Source organism: Phoenix dactylifera, chromosome 18 (assembly GCF_051530095.1).
Source record: "Phoenix dactylifera cultivar Ajwa chromosome 18, Ajwa_hap1_PhDact_Kaust_v1.1, whole genome shotgun sequence".
Classification (NCBI taxonomy): Eukaryota; Viridiplantae; Streptophyta; class Magnoliopsida; order Arecales; family Arecaceae; genus Phoenix; species Phoenix dactylifera.
In genome coordinates, this window is record NC_143207.1 from 17,558,165 (window position 1) to 17,573,249 (window position 15,085).

General features: G+C 38.4%; 2 protein-coding genes across 3 annotated transcripts; one reads left to right on the forward strand and one right to left on the reverse strand.

The window, feature by feature from the left end:
* Positions 1–6,704: 6,704 nt before the first annotated feature.
* Positions 6,705–7,550, reverse strand: LOC149750966 (fasciclin-like arabinogalactan protein 14). The gene has a single exon (XM_089928416.1). It carries the CDS (start codon positions 7,548–7,550, stop codon positions 6,705–6,707), a length of 846 nt encoding a protein of 281 aa, XP_089784542.1.
* Positions 7,551–9,891: 2,341 nt separating this feature from the next.
* LOC103714457 (uncharacterized) lies at positions 9,892–14,921 on the forward strand. Of its 2 annotated transcripts, none has more exons than XM_088714255.2 (3): positions 9,892–10,670; positions 10,746–10,931; positions 14,663–14,921. In XM_088714255.2, exons 1-3 carry the CDS (start codon positions 10,080–10,082, stop codon positions 14,753–14,755), a joined length of 870 nt encoding a protein of 289 aa, XP_088570381.2. In that variant the 5' UTR covers positions 9,892–10,079; the 3' UTR covers positions 14,756–14,921. The 2 variants fall into 2 exon arrangements, with proteins under 2 accessions (XP_088570381.2, XP_008799931.4); XM_008801709.6 differs by having other exon boundaries at positions 9,974–10,670; positions 14,673–14,921.
* The last annotated feature ends 164 nt before the right edge of the window (positions 14,922–15,085 follow it).

A 15,085-nucleotide genomic window follows, 5' to 3' on the forward strand; every position in this document is an offset into this window, starting at 1 on the left:
CGTAAGTGGGTCAAGATTTGTGGGTCACGGTGGAGGCTATGGATTCCATCAATTTCCGCTTTTATGCTGCAAGGTGTGGATCACCAGCTATTGTTTTTATCCCATTTATGTTGCATGTACAAATATACGATCTTACTAAAACAAATGTAAGTTTATTTAAGATTTGCCGGATAAATTACTATTACATACATAATTAGATAAGGTTATGAAGAAATCACCATGAATTAGATTATAGAGGACAGAGTAGTATTCATGTGATCATAACAAAGGAGTGTCTTTTTTTGGATTTCGAGACTTTTCAAAGTGATTAGGATTTGAAAACAAGAGGAAGAAACCTAAGTCAAATTATTATAGGAACCGAAAGGTTTTAGGTAGCTTTTATATAGTGTTAGTATTAGAATCAAGATGTTAGGGTTGAAGGATTAAATAATTTTTTTTTTGCATGAATATTTTTTTAAAAATTTTAAGTTACGTGAATATCCTTTTAAAATTTATATTTATTTTTTACTGCCATAAAATACTGTTATTTCGCAGATGCCCCTAATATAATGGTTATTCTAACACCGTTAATAAAAACTATATTATTTTAATTAAAAATAAAATAAAATTTTGAACTTCCTTTTTTTTTGTCTTCCATCGTGATGCACATCTACCCATTAAGGATATTTTAGTTATTTTAATCCGAAATCATTAATTTTTTTAACGATGTTAGGTGATGTAGATACATATGTAAAAACAAAAATTAAAAAAAAAAGACAGAATGGTAAAACAAGTGTTTTGCGAGAGCATACATGTAAATATAAATTTTGAAAGGGTATTCATGCAAAATTTGATATTTATGAAGATATTCATGTAAAAATCCTTAAATAAAAGAGTGGCATTTTTTATATGCAACTCTTTTTTTATGCCAAATTATATTTTGGTTATTTTATATATATATATATATATATATATATATATATATATATATATATATATATATATATATATATATATATAACACAAGATTCTTAATTTATCGACCTATGGTATGATATTAACAATTGTTTGTGTGGCTAGTCGGCATCCATCTCTTTATACGTAATACAAAATAACTAGCAAGGAAATAAACTTTATAAATATCATTGTAATGCTTATTGTTTAATATTAAAAATTTTGGGGTCATTACAAACATTATTTTAAACCTTGTTACGAATTTCAATATAATTATTAGCTCAAGGAATAACATATGAAGTAGGAAACAAATAATAATTTGGTAATAAAGGAAATAAAGTGCAATAATACCCACGGCCATGCTCAGCCATCTAGTGGTTATATGACACGCGTCTGCTAGGGCAGATAGATGTACTAGTTTGTCAGGTGGGAACATGGATGCTTGCAAAGTGGCCAAAGTTTTTGTTTTTTTTTTTTTGCTTAAAAAGAAGAGTAAAGAGCTTGGTAGCCTGGTGGTAACGGGGCGGTAATTTTATCCGAATTGTCTAGGTTCGAAACGCGCAGCATCGATTAAATTAAGGAACCAGATGCCCCACGCCCGGACGGCTCGTTGACGAATATGTTTTCCTTCTATCTGTACTAAGGTGGCGCGGGGGTGACGTATCCATACGTAAGGCGGTGAGCCCACGAGTCGGAGAAGGCATGCGAAACCTGTGATCTGTATCGAACATTTTCTGGTGAAAAGAACCCCCCCTATTATTTACCAAAAAAAAAAAAGCTGGGCTACTTGGGTTCTTTTCATCCCAACAGCCGGACCCTAGGCTGAAAGCTGTTGTTCTTATACAATACTAGTCCATGGTTATGTGCTTTGGACGCATGAAATATATAGGGTTATAGAATAAATTAGATTTTAAAAATTTAAAATATTTTACCTAGCTATAAAAAATTACTTCAGCAAAATTTATTCTATATGTCTCCAAGGTGCAAAACATAAATGACTCACCAACACATTTGCAAACAACATTCAAGTAGTGTTATTGTTTTTGGACTTAATTTTCAATTTTAAATTATTTTAAAATAAAATAATAACCACTGCAATGGTTGATATTTATTTAATAATCAAGAGTATCACCCTATCCTAGTTGGACAAGGGACAAGGTTAGTATTAGCCTTTTTTTTTTTTTTGTCAAATAGTATTAGCCTTCACTTCAATCCCAGGATAGGTATGGAGAAGAAAGTCGGTATCATGACCTCTAGTCTCAAAATATAAAATGTAGTAGCATTATCAGAGTTTATCAAATTAAAAAAAATAAATAAACAAATATTTGAATTAGAAAATTATTTAGCTCAGTTATGAATGATTTAAATAATGATAGCTATTTTCATTGTACAATGATCATGATAACTATTTATCAAACAAATTTTCAATATGCCTAGTATAAATTTTTTTTATCTTTTTGAACAAAATTTATTCAGAAAATTAAAGAATATAAACAAACAAATATTTGAATTAGAAAATTATTTAGCTAAGTTATAAATGATTTAAGTAATGATAATTATTTTCCTTGTACAATGATCATGATAATTGTTTATCAGTCAAATTTTCAATATGCCCTGTATAAAAAAAAAATTTATTTATTAAACAAAATTATTTAATTGCACCTCCAAGATTTCTATGCTTATCTTGATGAATTCCACCATCATCTCATAATTGTAGATATTGCATTGTAATTTTCTAATGATACATCTACAACTGAGCTAGTATACACGTAGGCTCTCTCACAAGCTATGACCCAACCAACTTCCTAACCTTCAAAATTTGCAACATCGACACAAGAGGCTTAAAAATGCAAGGGACATGCGATAGGCCTCCTCCTTATAAAGAAAAGTCTAGAGGAAGAATAACCTTTCTATGATTGCTATGAAGATCATACTACGAATGGGTAACAAAAATTTATCCATTTATATCCACTTGTTTTTCTTATCCCACAAACTCAAATCACTACTCAAGCTATTAGTTTTAGTGGATATGATCAAGTTTGACAACTTTAAAAAATTTAATCCAGCAGACATTGCTATCGAACTAGTTTTTTTGTACATGTTGACTGCAAGTATATATTAGTGATGTCACGTAAATTTCATTCATCCCTTTCAACCAACTCAAATGACTCAAAAAGCTCTTAAGAATACAATGCCCATGACAAGTCCGAGGATAGCACCGATTGATAGTCGGCTGCTCAAAGATGTGCTTGCGGATGCATCAATGACTTTCTTGCGTGAGGTAGATGGCTCCTCAGGTGCATCGGAGACCGACTCATCTGCTTTTGGAGAGTCAGCAGGGGTTTCGGCGCTTTCTCCTGGAGCGTCTGCAGGGGCATCAACAATGTCATCTTCTGGAGACTCTATAGGAGTATCGTCTGCCTCTGGAGCCTCCACCGAGGGATCGGTCTTCTTTGGTGGGGCTGATACAGGGGCGATGGGTGGTGCACCATAAATGCCAGGTGGAATGATGGGCTCAGAAATCTGAAGCACTGAAATATTATATGGCATTGTCACAATCTTCTTAATCAAGATTGAGGTATGTGGGGCTCCTCGGACGGCAGACCCAAACACCACCGACTCGCCAGCCTTATGAGTGAGGTTCAAGAACCCCATTCTGTTAGTAGCAATGCCGGTGGTTTGAAAGAGGGTGGTGAGGAGGAAGCTCCTGCGCGGTATGCGACTGATCTTTCTAATGTCATAATAGTCTAAGATGACATGGACTTCCATAACATGCTTGAGGCTTTCTTCGGGGAGGGAGGAGATTGCAGACATTCTAGAGTTGTCAACGACGAGAACGGTGATGGTTTGACGGTGGTTGATTTCATGGACAAGCTTTGTCTGGTTGAGGTAGTTGCTGAAGGTGGCGAACTCGGGGAATGGCTCAAGAATCATTGTGATGTTAAAGGCCATGGTAGAGGATAGAAGGAGGAAAGGAAAGAGGACGAGGATCACAACTTGGGGCTTAAGGGCCATCTTGGTATGGGTTTGGTATGAGTTGCTAGTGCCAATAGGAGGAGATCATGGATTGGTGGGGTGAGAGAAGGAGTTGATGGAATATATAAGGAGAGCAACTTGGGGAGGGGAGAGGAGATCGGTTCGAGTTTCTATATTTGGAGTTTGAAAATATAATTATTAGAAGGTCGACAATTTACGAGTCTCTTCTTTATTGGATCATAATTATCAAGATTGAACTGGACAAAAGGTGTAAGCTTTCATGAAAGTTTGGAAGAAAACCGTTCCTACACCAAACTTACCGATAATTGGAACTTTGAAGAAGGGTGGACCGTTAGAGATGGCTTGTTCAAGTTGGGACCATTCAATAGTCTAATAATTTGAATGGTTGACAAACTTATGACCTGTTATGATATGGCATGATAAGTATGGTTAACCAAACCGAGTTGCCAGTTCATTGCATGCATGAGGTATATCATGAAAGTTCTCATAAATAGGATGGTGCCAACCATCTTGCAATGCTCCCATGCAGAATTCCAACTTTTTTTCAACCAGAACCTCCACACTACCGAGTTAGGCATCTTTAGCAAAAAAGGTTAAGTTATTTTTACTGGCATTATTTCCACCTACGAGTAAAGTTACTGTGAGAACCTGTGCGGGCGTGTGTTTAGTTCCACATCGGTTATTCACTGGGTAGATCTTGGGTACTTATACAGGATCAAGGAACCCAAACAATACCTTCCGGCTAGCCATTTTGGGTGAGATCCTGGGTTGTTACAAATGGTATCAGAGCGGATCTGGCCCATAACTTATATGGACTAGGGGATACTGCAGCACGGATCCATTGGGGCTGACCACGGGCCGATCGTGGTGTTTATGATTAGATTTGAATGGATTTGAACCCTTAGCCTGACGAGAACGTCAGGGCTTGAACGGGAAGAGTATGTGAGGATCCGTGCGGGCGTGTGTTTAGTCCCACATCGGTTATTCACTGGGTAGATCTTGGGTACTTATACAGGATCAAGGAACCCAAATAATACCTTCCGGCTAGCCATTTTGGGTGAAGTCCTGGGTTGTTACAGTTACTGATGATAATATCGAAGAATGGGACTCAAATCCAACCTCCATCAAGGTTTGAATGTTTGGTGGTTTTTGTGGGGGCTTATCTTCACTTCTTGGTTAGTGATGTAAGATCCTGTTTTACTAAATGAAAAGGAGAGAAGTTTCTTTTGTCGCAAGGTAGTTTGCCTAATATATCATCTCAGCGTGCTTAGCTATATAGACATTGTATGTTTTTGGATCTCCAATAACATGACAAATGGAGGAACAACTTGACATTGCCGACTTCTCAAAAGAGAACAAATATGATAGAATTTTAATTTGGAAAAATGGCAGCTCAAATTTCAAGCAAAATGCTTAATATGCTTTGAATTTGTAAAAATCTAACTCATTTATAGAAAAGATTACTTGCATACTTTACGACCACATCTCACGTAAGAACATGGCATATCTAAGAAAATAGAAGTTTGTAAAATTGTCCATTCCTAGTACAAACCCATTGGTCTTGATCAGGTTATAGTTGGCTAGATCTAATTGGTTGACCTGGTCTAGTCAGATAATCCAATCAGTTTAGTCAAATGAGTTGGCTGAGCATTCATGTTGAATCATTTTATATCAATTATTTAAGGGACAAAAATATGCAACTATCTTATTATGCTAAGGGAATTAGGTTCTTGATTAGCTTAGATAGAGAAAACTGACTGTGGTCAGAATTTATCAAGGCTCCAAATGGGTTAGCTCAAATCGGTTAGCATGAATTAAGTTTGGATAATTCATATATAATTGGGTTGTCATGAATTAATCCAAACTCTGGACACACACTAACATAGAATACAAGGTAAGCCCTTGCAGCTCCAACCTTAGCTATTTCACCAACCAAAATGTTGGCCAAAAATCTATATTATCATCAGCATATTTCTGATGGCAGTTGGAAGATCTAGCATTGTCCAATAGTCTTCAAAAGAAACAAGAAAGAAGCATGTGGATAAAAACTAAAACGAAATTCCTAAACTCTCCTCCAACTATGGCCCCAATGATCTCATCTTCCTTATCATTTTCTTTTTTTGGGTAAAAATGGCATTTCATATAGCTCTAACATGAGTACATCCAGCCATATCAAAAGAAAGTAAAGAGTATAAAGTAGGAGGTATCTTTCCCATCCTTAAACGAAAGAATTTAAGCTTGTGAAACAACGAAAAACTGCCAAACTATAGATCACTACCCTAAAATAGGAACATGCCCCCAAAACTAATAGCTCGGTAAAAGAAAATTACGAGTTGCATTCACAATCATGACTAGTCAAGTCTAACATCGATAATGCTAGTTTGATGAGTGGAATTGATTTCTTATGAAGATAAACTTGATCAAATTTGTTTCATGGATCGTCATTCGTGATTATGAGGAATAAGGAAATATAGTGTGCTTGAGGTGATGTTAAGGGGTGATATCATGACTCCTGAGAATCAATACAACGTGATATATTGGCACAAGCTTCGAGCCCATCTTGTAGAAAGCTTGAAGGATAGAGCTCTTTTGATTGTTATGGTGATCCTACTATAAATGGGTAATAAGAATCCATCCATTAAATAGTGGTTATAATCAAGTTAGACAACTTTAAGGGATTTAAGGGATTGAACTAGTGAATTGCACATGTTGACTGCAAGTGTAAATTGATGTCACGTAAATTTCATTCATCCATTTCGACCAACTCAAATGACTCAAAGAGCTCTTAAGAATACAATGCCCATGACAAGTCTGAGGATAGCACCAATTGATAGTCGGCTGCTCAAAGATGTGCTTGCGGACACATTAATGACTTTCTTACGTAAGGTAGATGGCTCCTCAGGTGCATCTGAGACCGACTCATCTGCTTTTGGAGAGTCAGCAGGAGTTTCGGCACTTTCTCCTGGTGCGTCTGCAAGGGCATCAACAATGTCATCTTCTGGAGACTCTATAGAAGTATCATCTGCCTCTGGAGCCTCCATCGAGGGATCGGTCTTCTTTGGTGGGGCCGATACAGGGGCGATGGGTGGTGCACCATAAATGCCAGGTGGGATGATGGGCTCAGAAATCTGAAGCACTGAAATATTATATGGCATTGTCACAATCTTCTTAATCAAGATTGAGGTATGTGGGGCTCCTCGGACGGCGGACCCAAACACCACCGACTTGCCAGCCTTATGAGTGAGGTTCAAGAACCCCATTCTATTAGTAGCAATGCCGGTGGTTTGAAAGAGGGTGGTGAGGAGGAAGCTCTTGCGCGGTATGCTACTGATCTTTCTAATGTCATAATAGTCTAAGATGACATGGACTTCCATGACATGCTTGAGGCTTTCTTCGGGGAGGGAGGAGATTGCAGACATTCTAGAGTTGTCAACAACGAGAACAGTAATGGTTTGACGGTGGTTGATTTCATGAACAAGTTTTGTCTGGCTAAGGTAGTTGCTGAAGGTGGCGAACTCAGGGAATGGTTCAAGAATCATTGTAATGTTAAAGGCCATGGTAGAGGATAAAAGGAGGAAAGGAAGGAGGAGGAGGATCACAACTTGGGAATTAAGGGCCATCTTGGTATGGGTTTGGTATAAGTTGCTAGTGCCAATAAGAGAAGATCGTGGTTTATAAGAAGAGCAACTTGGGGAGGAGAGAGACGATCGGTTAGATTTTCTATATTTGGAGTTTGGAATTATAATTATTAGATGGTCAATAGTTTATGAGTCTCTTCTTTATTGGATCATAATTATCAAGGATGAACTGGACAAAAGGTGTAAGCTTTTATGATAGTTTGGAAGGAAACCGTTCCTACACCAAACTTGTTGATAATTAGAACTTTGAAGAAGGTTGGACCATTAGAGATGGGTTGTTCAAGTTGGGACCATTGGATAGTCTAATAATTTGAATGGTTGGCGAACTTATGACATGTTATGATATGGCATGGTAAGTATGGTTAACCAAACCGAAGTGCCAGTTCATTGCAAGCATGAGGTATACCATGAAAGTTCTCATAAATAGGATGGGGCTAACCATCTTGCAATGCTGTAATACATAATTCCAACTTTTCTTCAACCTCCACACTACGGAGTTAGGCTTTTTTTAGCAAATAAGGTAAGTTATTTTTGGAAAAATAGCAAAGAATATCATAGAAATATAAGCAGGTTGGAAGAATGAAGAGGTAGAGGCCATTCGCATGAACAAGAAGAGCATAATCTAATTCATGTGATGATTACCTTGACCTAGGGTCTATATTCAGAGTCCGGTCCAAGTAACTCCAACTAAGCTCCAATGACTACCTATTTACCAAAGCTCCAACTAAGCTAGTAATAGCCACTCTAATAGCTAACTCAATATTTCTCTTAATTTCTACAAATAAGCCTAGAATAAAACTATAATAGATCTTCGAATAGGTGAAGTCAAATAGTTCATATGAGTGAGCCAACCGAATATATACACGTGGTTGGCCCAACCCGGCATGGCTTGTTCTCACAATATATGCATCTCACACATGCATGGCATGGCCGGTCAAGCTAAGCATGCATGCATGCACGTATGAGTGCACCTTCAAATCCAACATTTTACCACTCAAGGAATCTATAAATGCTACTTCGCTTGCATACCAACTTTTACACCGTTTGGGCTAGGTCTTCGAGCCAGTCCCATTAAAATTTTGCAAATCCTTAGCCTTGACTCGGCATTGCATCTCTTCTTCGAGAACAAATTCAAATCAAAAGCATTAATGATTGAACTTTTCCAGAAAAGAAAAACTGATCTGAAATTATTTTTAAACGAAATATGCTATAGCACGAGCAACAGCCTATATCATGCTAAGAGCAATATTGAGATTCGTATAGTCAGGAATTGGTAGTCTAGACAAATGGTTATGGAGAATCCATGTATGTTAAAAATACAAAAGTTTTTAGGGCTTTTGTATAGTTTTATGATATGTTTGTATTTATGTATATATAATATACATACGAACACCACCCTGTGTATCTATACACATATAATTATGCATAATTACACACATATATATTTAACAAATTCATAATATCAAAAATATTTGATAATAAAAATAATATTAGTAAATTATAGGAACATGACGAAGAATTTCAACCGCACCCACAAGCAATTATCAAAGAACACAGCACACACAGGCATTATATATCCAGAATTTTTACAAAATAATCACTAATTTTTTTAATTATAATTTTTATTTTCTAAACTTTAGTTTTTTAGTTTATAGTTTTTTAGTTTTTTAAGCAGCGAGGAGTGTTCTAGGAGCTGACAATATCATTCTAGAAAGGGACTCTGCTACATAATCGAGTGGATTCGAGATGTAGAGCGGTGGGACGATGGTCATCTGTTGCCCAGAGATATCTAAAAGTTGACGAGAGATTGTGGCTCATTTCAGGAATAAGACAACAGACTGTGTCGTATTCTTTGTCACTTATTATTCTAGGGTGGTCGGACAATTTTTGTACCAAAAATATATATATATATTAAATAGTACAAAATATTTTATAAATTTAAATGATTATGAAATCTAACACACCCATGCATCATGCGACATCCTGGCCAGTAACATGGTGCCAAATCATCTGTTACGTCGCTTTCCGACGCATGACATGGAGGTATTGCCAAAAGCGACAAGAGCCCCCGCTCGCTGGCAGCACCAGGATAAGACAAGACGAGACGCCTGCATCCACTGGTTCACTTGCCAACGTCCGATCCTAATCCAACGGTCAGATCACAATCAGATAAACCCCAACAAGTTCCCGGTATCCCCATAATTCTCGTGACATATTCCACCGGATTCCGTTGTCGCATTAATGCCCTCCTTTCCCGCCACGCTTTTACCAACCTTCCCTCTCCCCAACGGCATTATTCTCACCCGATCCCGTGAAATCCCCCAGGAGCAAGGAAATCCGGATAAACCCCGAAATCACCCAGTCAAGTATCTCCACGTGTCAAAACTCCTCCACGTCAGCTCCCCATCCTCCAGCCTTCTGGAAAAAGTGCCCTCCCTTCTAGGATGGTCTCTGCCTTTTTGTCCAAAAAGAAAATTATTAAATTAAGAGCTGAGGTCGGAACGGAGCTCGATGAGATCCACAGCGCACCGGCGAGCCCGAACCAAGATCCGACGGCCCAAATTCCTCAGCCTACGCCGGCAGCTGGTCCCCCCGCCGCCGGAGATGGCCTCTGTCACCACCGGCCCAGCCGCCGATGCCGGGATGGCCGAGTGCCAGCAGCTGGATCTCTTCCCGCTCCACCCGGAGCACCTCCTGCTCCCGGACAGGGAGCTCCCGGTCTCCTGTCTCCTCGACGACGACAACGGCGGGGGCGGGGAGCCCAGCCTCACCGCCCTCCTCGGTGGTGCCGCCTCGACCGGAGACGGATCGTCGCCGGTGTCGTCGTCGGCGGTGTGGGACGGCGATGAGGACGGGCTGGCCCGAAGGGTGCTGCGTGGGCGGGAGCGGTGGGTGTACTGCTGCTCCTCCGCCGCCTCCTCGTCGGAGGAGGAGGTCGCCAGCAGCGGCGCCGGCGTCGATCTATGGCGCGGTGCGCCGCAGGCGCCCTTGCTTAAGCTGGACTACGAGGAGGTCCTCACCGCCTGGTCCGATCGGGGATCCCTCTACATCGATGGGGAGGGACCTCAAATCGTTCCGGAGCTCCACCGTACCGCCTCTCCGGTGAGTGAAGATAGAATAATGAGTAGATCCGGACCGTCGGATGCGATGATGGATGGATTTGATGATTGATGGCAGGTTTTCGTGGAAGTTGGGAGCACGGGATGGAGGGTTCCGGAGAGTGATCGGATGGAGGGGAAGGAGGTGGGGAACAGGGAAGCGAGGGTGATGCGTTACAAGGAGAAGAGGAGGAGTCGGCACTTCTCCAAGCAGATCCGTTACGAGGTTCGGAAGCTCAACGCCGAGAAACGCCCACGATTGAAGGTAAAAACTCAAAAAAAAAAAAAAAAAAGTTCCCCTTCTCTTCTCTAATGTTGAACCATCCGGTTCGATTAACATTATGGACTCCAATTTCCAAGTCCATGTCACATGGCATCAATGCGGTTTAATTATGCATGAAGCATGCAATTAGCAAGAGCATTTTAGTGCTCACTTCAGTTTCTTGGACTATGATTGGAAAAAATTCCAATATATATATATATATATGGGAGGGAATGTATCTGTATGTATGTATGTACGTATATGTATGCGTATATGTGATATGAATTTAGATTATGGGTAATAATTAGACATGTTATAGTGACTGCTATATAACAGGAGTACCGGCAGTTAGTTATCATCTGACATTTGCACTGCTCAACCAATTACAAGGATATTAGTTATTATTCTAGCCACTCGTATTAGTTGAGAGAATAATAATTTATTATGTTAAGAACAAAAATATCACATTAAAAATCACAATTTGCCAACTTCATTTAAAAAATGCAAAAATTTTTAAGGTTGCAGCCGGATCCCCTCGAAATAGGAGAAGCAGCTGCGGCCTTGCTTCCTGCAACCTCTGCTGGCCCTCCGCCAACGTCCCGCCCTCTCCCTCTCTTCCCTGCTCGCTCTCTTTTTTTTCTCCTTCTTCGGCTTAGGCAACGAGTTTCATTTTGCCGGAACCGTATCGGTAAGCCAACGGTATTCGGGACAATTTCACCAACCCTGAGGACAAATTTGCAGTTTGGATTGATCATTATTGCCTTTGGTGGAAGGCTAAGATTATACTCAAACTGGTAATTTGGTGAGACTGTCTGAAGGCATTATAGGAGATATCTGAAGTGTGTATCTATCCCATTTCTGGTCCACTAATATTGGAGTGGATTTCCTTTCTTCCACCCCGCCATCTCCTTCCTCTTTCATGGTGTGGTCTCTGATTTGCTCCCCATCCCTTTTGTTAATAAATAACCTTTCTCCCCTGCATAAGTAAAGGTGAGGGTCAGCTCCACTTGTGAAATGGATTATAAAATATTTATGTAGGTATGTATGGTTGAATGTATGTATGTACATATGTATGTACGGTTGCAGTTAGAATTCAGGACTTCTGTCTGATTCATGACTTCGTATACTATTCAAACACTAAAGAAGTGAACTATATATCCAGAAATCTAAGAGTAAATTGGAAAAAACGCACAATTATCTTCTCTCTCTCTCTCTGCCCCCCCCCCCCCCCCCCCCTTTCTCTCTCTCTCTCTCTCTCTCTCTCTCTCTCTCTCTCTCTCTCTCTCTCTCTCACAAACACACACACACACAATAGGATTTTGCACACTGACTTGCCTCTTTGAATTACAAAATTATTTCTAATCTATGTTGACCATCAATGAAATCCATTTTATCCAATAATTCTACAAGCATTGTCATAGTGCAAGATATCCATGGCCAACATCATATTGCCTTGACATTTGTCTGCTTACAACATGGAAAACAATTTTCATAGTGGCGAAGTTGTTGAGAAGGATTGGTTGGTGCGCTTGAGGTGCCCTACTGTCCCTACCCCCATTGGAAACATTAATCATCTGGTGCTCCATTGCTGTTTTGATAGGTATTTGGAGAACTGTCACCATTACAAACTACAATCCAACTAAATATGTTAAATGATCTCTGGACCAAAATAAGGAAAACAGAAGAGCTCTCATAATCCAAGACAGCATGGGACCAAGTAGTCCACTAGTTGCTGCACTTTGCTGGGGCCATTTGGATGCAGAGAACAATACTCATGACATCCTTTCTCATGGCCACTGTGGATGTGTTTATACTCATGTAGTTTTAAGTTATCCATGTTCCCAAAAAGAAAGAAGAGTAAGGAAAAGAAAATAGAAAAGTATTCCTGAAGCAAGTTAGCAATACCAAGGAATTTATGGTCATTCTTTAATCTATTCAAGATCTGGTCTATTCTTCTGCCACAGAAGATATCAACTCAAAATTCTACTCGTGTCTTCTTGCTTGTACTATCTATCTCCACCCTGCTCTTTGACCTTCTCTCCTCCCCTTCTTTTTTGCAATCCTCTCTGCACTTCTTCATTATCTTAATGAAGTAGATAGAGTTCCATCCTTTTTCCTCAAAATAGAAGGGAAAAAAGAGGGCCACAGAAAGTGGAAGGTTTGTTTATATCCTTTTCAGCATTTTGTTTACTTTGTCTTTCTCTAAATTTGGATCTCCAATTAGATTAATTGGTATTTTTGAATAACATAAAGACAAGCATTGATTATTATGATTATTGTAAAATTTTATATGTAAACAGGACTTTGAGAAAACCGTGAACATAACATAAATTATTTAAATGAATATCTAAAAGTTTGCAAACAGAGAAGTTTGATTCAAAGGGATGTACCAAGACAATGTTGAGTGGATTGAAATTTCTTACAATTAAGATTACATGTCAAAATGCAATTGATATAAAGTACTCCCCAAAAAAATCAATTGCTATAAGATTTTATATGACATGTATCATGAGCTGTGGTACCAAACAAGCTGAAGAAAGATCATTAATTTCTCATCCTTGACATTTTGGTCGTATCCCTACCTTTTATCTCACCTACATTTGTGAAATGACCAAATAACTATGTATTAGCAAGGAGTGACCATAAATATAAGGATATTTTTGTTTTTTAACCCAACAGTAATCATTTTTATGTTATTTGCAATATGGTATAATATAATCACGACATTGGGGTAAAAATGTTTATCCAAACAAAAATAATGACTTATCCCACCTTATCCTGGAATTTATGATACCCATGAGGATAACCATAACTTATCCCCAAATTGCCTATCTTGCTTCCAAACTAGATGCTAAATGTTGTTTCCACTGTGCTTTGCTTCATTGGTAGCATGCTTTCATATTATTGTGTTTGGTGCGCTAGCCATTCTATATCTTTTGATAAAATATATATACACCTGTAATAAGATGCAACCTGGCTTTTGAGGTTGAGCCTATGGCTGCTTTATGCCAATACCCCACAAACTTTCTCTTCTTCTTCTTCTTCTTCTTCTTCTTCTTCTTCTTCTATGGTGGTAATAGAACACAACCAGGGTTCAAATTTAAAGCCTGGAGCTCCACTAAGGAAACCTTTAGAGGGGTGCCAATCAATTGAGTTATGCATTGTTGGCAATTCCTGCAAGATTCCTCATCTCAATTGTCAGCCACTTGGATTTTTGCAATAACTACATACTTTATAAAAGGCAACATAGCTCGAAAACTTTAACCTGGAAGCAATCACATGCCCACACTGCAGTCCCTAGAAAAAGACAATGCTTCAGCTATTTTTGAGTTTCACCACTTCTTCCTTTTCATTGACAGCAACTGTTATCCTCTCATTATTAGGGATCATTATGCCTAAGAGTATTATTGGTATATATTTTAGTCATTTTGGTGAAATTGTAGCAGAACAAACTTTAAATTTGCAGCATCTATCATTACTAAGATTATGATATTAATGTAACTAAATGTCTTTTATTGCATGGTAAATTCTCATGGTAAAGTTTGATCTTATTTTGTTGTTTCAAAGATTTTGCCATGTCCAAGAAATATTAGACCCTTCTGCAGACATGTCATGAAGTTCAATTTCAACCTTTCATGCATATTACTGGTTGTTCAATGTTATGATGCGATGGAAAAAGATCTTTTGTTTTAATTTCTTTCTTTGTAAAATGAAATCTACTTATCAGCTAAAAGTTTTGTGCAGGGTCGATTTGTAAGGAGGAAAGAGGAGTAAGGATCTTTCTTGATCAACATAAGAATAAAGGAGAAATAAGTACAACTAGTTAATTAGGTTTCACCTTCTTGTGGATCATTTTAAAAACTATTTTGTTGTATGGCCTGTTGGAGCTGTTAAACTATAATGAAATGTAATATACAAACAGGAAGAGAAAAATCGAGATGCCTTTCTCTGTACCCAGTCATTAGCAACAAAAATAGTTATATTGGGCCATAACTGAAGTAATGGCAACCAAAAAAAAAGGCAAAAGATGCACTTTCATTCAAAGCTCCAACTAACAACTGCATTGGTTGCAATATCATTATTCTTGGCTTAACCAAATATTGTTTGAGGTTTTAAAGTCACCAAATATTGCTTGGATAGCTCATAAATCCACTTTT